This window comes from Rhinolophus sinicus, linkage group LG07 (assembly GCF_036562045.2).
Source record: "Rhinolophus sinicus isolate RSC01 linkage group LG07, ASM3656204v1, whole genome shotgun sequence".
NCBI lineage: Eukaryota > Metazoa > Chordata > Mammalia > Chiroptera > Rhinolophidae > Rhinolophus > Rhinolophus sinicus.
The window spans coordinates 70,541,628-70,549,930 of record NC_133757.1 but is presented as its reverse complement, the minus strand read 5'-3'; the positions used below and the strand labels follow the sequence as shown (position 1 = coordinate 70,549,930).

Sequence of the window (8,303 nt, the reverse complement as noted above, 5' to 3'; positions counted from 1 at the left end):
ATTGCCTGCCTGCATTGTCCATTTAAAGAGGACGTCCCACCCCATTCTTTCCCTAGTCTCCTCCCTTCCTTTTCTAAATGTTCTGTGTCAGATACATGCTTAGTCGTTGGGGACACATCAGAGAACAAGACATAAGATTCCTGCCGCCGCAGGGATCACTGTCTGTCTTGTGGGACAGACAGACAATAAACACACAGAAAGGACTCATTCTGTCTTGGTAAATGATCTGAAGATGAAACAGGGCAACATGTAGATAGTGATGAGAAAGGGTTACTTGAGATGGTGTACAAGTTAACTCCGGCTGCTGTAATAAATTACCACAAACTCGATGTTTTAACACACACCTATTATCTTAGAGTTCGGGAGTTCGGGAGGTCGGAAGTCTAATGTGGGTGCCAGGGCTGGTTCCTCCTGGAGGCTCCAAGGGAGAATCCATTTCCTTGACTTTTCCAGTTTCGAGAGGGGCCTGCAATACTTGGCTCATGGCCCTGCATCACTCTGACCTCTGCTTCAGCTGTCACATCACCTTCTATCGCTCCCTAACACCCCTGCCTCCCTCATAAGGATCCTCGTGATTTTCTTGGAGCCATCTGGATATTCCAGGATGGCCTTCCTTGATAATCATTAATTAAGGAAAGATCATGACATTTTAAATTAAGGAGCCTCACAATTGTTAATTTAATCACAGCTGCAAAGTCTCTTTTTTTATGTAAAGTGCCATATTCACAGGTTCTGGGGGTTAGGGCGTGGATATCTTTGGGGGGCCATTGTTCTGCCTGCCACAGATGAGGTGGTCAGAGAAGGCTTCTCAGAGGACATGACCTTTGAGATGAGGCCTAAGTGAAATCCACAGACAAGCCCGTGGATTGAGAAAATCCTTCAGAGCCTGGCTGGTTTGCCTCTTCCTCAGAGAAATTTTCCCATACAAACTCATGTCCCATTTGTGTCCACCCACAGTGGCGCTCACATCTGGGCAGCTACTGAGATGGTGGGTGAATTACACTGCTGAACTGAAAGGATCCCTCCATCCCATCCATGTAGAACCCCCGCCGCTCCTACCCCAACTCCCCAGCCCAGGTCTCTTCCTCTGGTCTAGCCCTGACCCCATACAATGGCGTGGCGGTTTCCAGGATGTGTGTCCTGCTCGGTCCTGCCCTATGACTTCTTTCTGGGTCTGTTGAATGAAGAGAAAGAATCCAATTCTTGTGACAACGGTCCTTGTCTAATTAAGCAATAAAAAAATATTTCATATTCACAGTTCTGTAGTCAAAGGAGGGAGTACATCCATTTCACAGGTTAGGAAACTAAGGCTCAGAGGTAAAGTCACTTGTCCAAGGGCGCCCAGCAACTCAGCAGCAGCAGCCAAACCAGGCCAGTCAGGTCCCATCTACCTTTGAGTGGATGGCAGTGGGGGAGGGTGTCTGAGACCCAGACCCTGCTCCGTGGTCCTGGGAAGCCCCGCTACTTGCCCAGGGTCACTGAGACAGTGGCAGGGAGACTCCAGTCACTCAACTCCCCGTAGTCCGTGAGGTCCTGAGCAGCCACCTGGATGCAGTACCTGGCTTGGGGCCTCACAGCCCTGAGGGTGAAGGATGTGGCTTCAATGGGCCCCACCTGAGAGCAAAAGGAGGGCAGGTCAGTGGGGAGGAGCCATCGTGCACAGAGCTGCGTGACTGAGCCTTCACTCCCCCTGCTGCATCGCACACAGCATGCGCCTACCGCCACCGTCTTCGGCCTCTGTGGTCCTTCCTCACCTGTGCAGACTTCCACGCTCCCCAGAGCCACCTTGCTCAGGAATCCTTTGTGGCCCACACTAGTCCCTAGGGCTGTCTCAGCGGTAAGAGCCCCAGCTAACCAGAATCCGCCCGCCCCCCCCACTCCTCCTGGCCCCCAACCAGAGCCTCTGACATCTGCCTCCATGCCTCCCCCACACCAGCCACCCCCCCCCCCCCATATTACCCATGTTTTAACATTTTGTGTTTCTTAGCATGGTTTGACATCTCAAACATCTTGCTTGCTGGGGAGAAACTGCCCTCCTGGATTCCGCTAGTTCTTAGACATGACAAACGGTCACCCAGGAGCACGCTTTTCATATACAAAGCAATGCGTCTGTACCCACATCCACCTCCTTTCTCTAGTTTCCCACACAGGCCAGTATTGCCCCATGCAGCCCATAGCCTGCAGGGGTTATTCACACTCTCCAACCCTAAGCGGTTCAGCCCGCCCTGCCATTCCTACAAACACCCCAGCAAAGGCACTGGCCTCTGCTCTCCCCTCACTCCTGCTCTGCCATCCTGATGTTGCAGTGCGTGGCACGGCCTGTCCCCTTCTCTCAGGAAATATAATCCATTCTTCTTTCAATGGACTTGACCTGTCCGTTCCTCACACAGGAACCTCCACCTCAGACACTCAGCTCTGCCTTCCCCGCTCTCTCTCCTGCCCATCCTTTCTTCCCTGTCCCCGCCACTCCACACTGTCCCTCTCTGACCCGGTCCTGTCCTCCTTCCAGGTCCCCTCTCATCCTCAGAATTGATGAGTCAGAAAAAGAGTTAATAAGAACGAGTCTGGGAGCTAACACGAATAGGTTAACCACCCAGCTCTGAGTGCCCGGCTAGCGCTACACTTGCAGGCTGACAAACACAAGCACAATTTCTGGAGGAGGCCAAGTGCAACAACAGTTCTCAGAAGGGCCCGCCGCAACAGTAAACAACTGCAAGATGACTAGCCCCCTGCATCCTGCAGAGAAAAATATAAAACCCCAGCTAACCAGCAACCGGTGGCAGTTGTCTAGTTTAGACTTTGCCCTCGGCAACTCCTATGCCAATGTTTCTCTCCTTACTACCCAAGGCAGCTGTCATCTTTAGACACTGCACTGCCATGGGCATTCACTCTGTCTGTCCTTTAATAAAACTTTCCTTGCTTTCGTACTTTTCTGAGTCTTATGAATTCTTTCACAAACAACCAGGGGTATTCTAAGCCTATACAAAAATGTCCCATTCCAGCCACACAGGGAGCTTTGCAAACCCAGGTTTGACTATCTCCCATCCTTGCTTTATCCAAACTGACTCATATTGTCACCAGATGTGGTGCTGTAAGTTTTAAATTTAGATTAAGTAAGGGTAGCACGACTTCATAAACACACTCCAAGTGACTGGCTTGGGCACTTTAAAACTGAGTTTTATGGCACGTAAGTTTTATCTCAATTTAAAAATTGCAAAGATTTAAAAAAAATTAATGATCACCAAATGAAATTTAAAAGCCAGTTCCGCGGCTACTCACCACATTGGAATGGCTTGGCAGCCACACGTGGCTCATGGCCACTGTTCTGGGAAGAGCAGACAGATATAGAAGATGCTCACCAGACCCTGCCTTTATTGTTTATTTTTCAAGGATTTAAAACAATATATATTGTTTTCAATCAAGACGAAACTCACATGGCATAAAATGAACCATTCTAAAGTGGATAATTCAGTGTAGCACATTCACAATGTTGTGCAACCTGCACCTCTACTTCTAGAACATTCCATCACCCCCAAATGAAACCCTGATCCCATCAGCAGTCACTCCCCATCTCTCTGCCCCAGCCCCTGGCAACTACGAATCCACTTTCCATCTCTTGATGTGCCTGTTGTGGACATTTCACATAAGTGGAATCACACACGGTGTGGCCTTGTGTGTCCGGCTTCTCTCATGAGCACCATGTGTTCAAGGTCCATCCACGCTGTGGCGAGTGTCAGCGCCTCCCTCCTTTCCTCGGTGGAGTGACACTCCAGTGTGCAGATGGGCCACGTTTGTGTACCCATTCACCCACTGACAGACATTTGGGTGTGTCCACCTTTCAGCTGTTGTGAATAGCGCTGCTATGAACACTCCTGTACACGGATTTGTTCGCGTCCCTGTTTTCAATTCTTTGGGGCAGATCCTGAGGCGTGAAGCTTACTGTGCACACTAGCAACCTGGAGCTACCTGGGAGGCCCCAGCGCACCTTTGCACCGCGCTGTTCCCTCTGCCTGGGATCCACCCTCCCCGGCCACCCTCGTCTTCCTTACCTGGCGGAAGCGGGCAGCTCCGTGACGCTTGTAGCGGACCCGGTACTTGAGGGAGAAGATCTCTGGGAAGGGCCAGGACTTGGGGGGTTCCCACTGCACCCGCAGCTGCTGCCCAGGGAGGGGACTCAGATGCACACCTTCTGGAGGGTCTGGTTTGACTGATGGACAAACAGGCGGCAGTGTCAGCAGATGGCAGGTTCATTCATTCGTTCATTCAAACAACCAACAAATATTGAGAATCTACTGAGTGTCTGGCGACGTTCTTGACACTGGAATCATAGCACTGAGCAGTAAAAACCCAACCCATCCTCTTGGAGCTCAATTCATCAGGGCACAAGAGAAAGCACAAGAAGCAAACCTACTGATCATAAAGAGCACGGAAGAGAGTTCGGGAATGCAAGGAGTGGAGTGGTTTGCAATGTTTTTGTGAGACATAATTCACATACCACAAAACTCACCCCTTCAAAGTGTACAATTCAGTGGTTTTTAGTACATTGACAACATTGTGCAACCATCACCACCGAACATTCCCATCACCCCCAAAAGAAATCCCACATCCATTAACAGTCACCGCCCGCCCCGCTCCCGTCCTCCCCAATTCCTCGCAGGGAGGGGATGAGGCAGATCATGCAGCGCCCTGTGGACCACCGGGAGGACTTGACCTTTACCCTGAGGGAGGTGGGAGCCCCGGAGGGCTGTGACAAGGAGGGGCGGGACCTGACTCAGGTGCTCACACGCGCCCTCTGGTGGCCGCTGCAGGTTGGACCGACTGGGGAAGGGCAATGCAGGGCCTGAGTCTGGTGCTCACAGTCGCCCTCTGGTGTCGGCTGTGGGGAAAACAGACGATGGGGGACGAGGGTGGGTGCCGGAAATGAGGGTGAAGAGGACTGCATTGGTCCACGTGGGAGATAATGAGGCTGGACCAGATGGAGGCGCAGGGGGGTAAGAAGTGGGCGGATTCTTGATTCATTATGAAGATGGAGCCCGCAGGCTCCATGATGGAGGACAGGACTGGGTGACAGGTAGAAAACGGGGGTGAGGGGTGGGGGGGAGGTAGAGAGAGAGGGGGAGGAGCAGGAACAAGCCAGTGGCCCTCCACACCCGAGACCACTGCCCCCACTCACTGATGTGCTCTGGGATAAAGGGCACGAAGCTGCTGCTGACGCCCCAGGAGTGGACAGCCGTGACATTGAGCATGTAGGGTACCATGGAGAACATCTGGACGTCTGGGATTGTGCAGCTGGTGGCTTCTGGTGTCTGCTGGAGGCAGGGCCAGCTCTCCCCATGGGCCGCCACTCCAAGCCTAGACACGGGGTGGGCACTATGAGGGCCTCAGCACTTCCTGTTGGCCAGGCCCGTGCCCTGGACCCCAAGTGGAGACAGCAGGTGAGGAGTCCTGCTTTTGGGGTCCTGCTTTTGGCTCTGTGACCCTGGGGGAGGCACTCACCCCAACATCACAAAGCCTGCAATGACCCAGGGTTGGGGTCATTGACACAACACAGGAGAAGCTGGAGTTCCAGATTCTAAAGGTTTCTGGACTGTCAACTTTGCAGCGTTAGAATTCTAACGTTCTGAGCTCTACAGATCACAGACTCTGGAATCTGAAATAGTAAGATTCTGGTTCTCTCCATTTTTGAGACTCTAAGATTTCAGACTTTAGAGACTTGAGCTCAGCACCGTCCATAGCACTTTCCACAGCTTCGAAATGTCCTGTTTCTGCATTGTCAGATGTAGCCCTTAGCCACCTATGGCCCTTGAAACACGGCTAGCACGGATGAGTGTGACTTTTACATTTATTTGATCTAATCTAAATGTAAAGTTTCCAGTTATCATAAAACTTGGAAAAGTTGTTTGGGACACGTTGAGTGCATGAATCTACTCCAGCCTCAAATTTTATGAAATCTAATCAGAGATTAAGAATTTCCAATGGAAGTGTAGCATCTGAAGTGAAATGTGCAATATGCATAAAATACATGTGGAATTTTGAAGATTCAGTAAAAAAAAGAATGTAAAGTAACTCATTAATTTAAAAAATAATACATATTGAAGCGATAATATTTTAGTGATTCCTATTAAATATTCATTTCCGTTATACATTTTAAAATATACCTTGTATATAAGCACATTCAATTGCATTATACTCAATCATATTAAGTGAGAAACATTTGGAATATACAGATATTATTTAAATAAGATATTTAAATTAATTTTACCTATTTCTTCTTACTTTTTTAATGTGCCTTCTAGAAAATTGTAAACTACACATGTGACTGACAGAATGTATTGTGGGAAGTATATTTCAACGGGGCAGTACTGCCCTAGAATGCAGCAGAGGGTTTCAGGTTAGCACTAAGTCTGCAGTTGCCCCATCCCAGGCTCTCTGACCTGTACGTGGCGATGAAGGACGTGGACCTGGTGGAGTTGGCAGCAGGTGGCAGGGTCCAGAAGCAATCGACGGCAATTGGGTACCTAACGGCGCGGCACTGCGCTCTGGGATGAGTGGGGGCTGCTGGGGGCCCTGGAGGGAGAGGGAGGAGCGTGAACTTCCGATCCACCCCAGCACTGCAAACGCCCTGCCATAGGCTTCTCCCTACCTCACTGCTAGCCAGTGCCAGGCATACAGTAGGTGGCTAATAAAGGTTTGTGGGATGAATGACTACTTGAGTGAAAGACGTGGACATCATCGCACCCCCGCTACAACCTGCCAAGGCAGGAACTATTGGCAAATTTCCCAGATGGGGAAACTGAGGTCTAATAAGCCACAAAGGGGACCCGGGTGGCGGGGAACCCTGGTGTGAGGGAGATATCTTAACTGTATCCCCTCTTCGTAACAGTTGTGTTTTGAAGCACATGAAATGAATGCATGCAGTTAAAATTTCTCTCCCCCCCCCCCCCGTCTCTCCCCCCACCCCCAGGTGGTGGCTCCCACTTCCTGGTATCACTTTGGGGTAGGACTCAGCCTCTTTGTGCCTCAGTTTTGCCATCTGTGCAATGGGATGGTAACCCCCTCCCACCAGGGGGCATGCAGTAGGTGTGTGAGCTCCCACCCAACCCCAGAATATTCCACGGCAAAGTCCAGTCCCCAGATGATGTCCCTCTGCCCTGGCCCCCGAACCCCACAGGGGTCTCACATACCTTCTCTCCCACTGCAGGGTGAGCAGCTGGCCCAGAGGGCGAGGGTCAGGATAAGTCTTGGGATCATGGTTCCGGTGGGCCCTGCTTTCGGAGCTGGGGTGGGGAACACCCTTAGGGAGGCAGGGTACTCAGATCCACTGGGGGAAACCAGCCCCCTGCGGGAAACCACTTCCCCTTCCCGGGGTCTGGCTCACTGGCTGGTTTGTGGGGCCACACAGTTGAGCAGGGATGGCAGAGGAGCCCCCAGTCCAAGACGAGGGTGTGGAAGGTTCTGAGGGTGCGGGCAGGGAGCAGAGGCCACGAAAGGGAGAAGTGGAGCCTCCGTGGCCTTTCCCAGCACAGCCTCAGTCAGTCCCTTCCTTCCGGCTGCAGCGAGGAGGGGTTGGGGAAACCCCAGGAGGGGGATGATGACATGGAGAAAGACAGAGACAGAGACAGACAGGGAGAGCGAGACCCAGAGGGAGAGACAGACAAGAGCAGAGACAGAGAAAGATGAAAACAGACACACACACACAGATGAGCGAGGAGACTGAGAGGAGGGAACAGGATTAGAGTCAGAGACAGAGACAAAGACCTAGGGAGAAATACAGGGACACAGGGAGGCCCAGGTACCCACACAGGAGATGCCCATTCACTCAGACCCAGGGATGGGGTCCCACACCTACCAGCCGCACTCCACGGCCCAGGCCACAGAAAGACAGAAATGCAGACCCTGGGACGCAGCTCCCCACCCCCACGAACATTCTCCAAGCCATGGGGACACCCAGGGACAGGTTGGACACTGGGGGGTTTACAGCCACACTCACCTCCCCTCCCTTAGCTGGAAAGAGCTGAGAACCCCCAGGGGATTTCGGGCAAATTGCCCAGGGGCAGGAGGTTGGGGGTGGGACAATCCTTCCCAGAGGCCGGGTTTAGGGTAAGGAAAGTGAGGTAAGTGCAGGCCCAGCTCCTGTCTTCACTTAACATTTGGATATTTTGTTCATCATGAACTTTTTGGTGCTTGCCCACTTTAACTTTCTAAAATATTGCGTTCACATAGTGTCCATCTTGGGGACTGAGATTTTGGTGTGAGTGGTGACTGCCTCACTCTCCTTCCCCTTATCCCTAAGCCTGGCTCTG

At 51.6% G+C, this 8,303-nt stretch overlaps 1 protein-coding gene across 1 annotated transcript; it reads right to left on the bottom strand.

Moving 5' to 3' along the window:
- Positions 1-697: 697 nt before the first annotated feature.
- On the bottom strand, positions 698-8,219 carry EBI3 (Epstein-Barr virus induced 3). The gene is made up of 5 exons (XM_019744052.2): positions 7,185-8,219; positions 6,435-6,567; positions 5,174-5,352; positions 4,050-4,207; positions 698-1,614 (listed from the first exon to the last, which is right to left on the bottom strand). The coding sequence occupies exons 1-5, from the start codon at positions 7,249-7,251 to the stop codon at positions 1,462-1,464; spliced, it is 690 nt and encodes a 229-aa protein (XP_019599611.2). The 5' UTR covers positions 7,252-8,219; the 3' UTR covers positions 698-1,461.
- Between the last annotated feature and the right edge of the window lie 84 nt (positions 8,220-8,303).

Bases quoted from the DNA above. Each gene is read 5' to 3' on its own strand.
- EBI3 (XM_019744052.2), bottom strand. From the start codon at position 7,251: ATGATCCCAAGACTTATCCTGACCCTCGCCCTCTGGGCCAGCTGCTCA. The intron at 5,353-6,434 runs GTCAGAGAGCCT...CCCCGTGTCTAG, and splicing joins TCCTTCATCGCCACGTACAG to GCTTGGAGTGGCGGCCCATG. The intron at 1,615-4,049 runs GTAAGGAAGACG...TTTTGCTCTCAG, and splicing joins GAGCTGCCCGCTTCCGCCAG to GTGGGGCCCATTGAAGCCAC.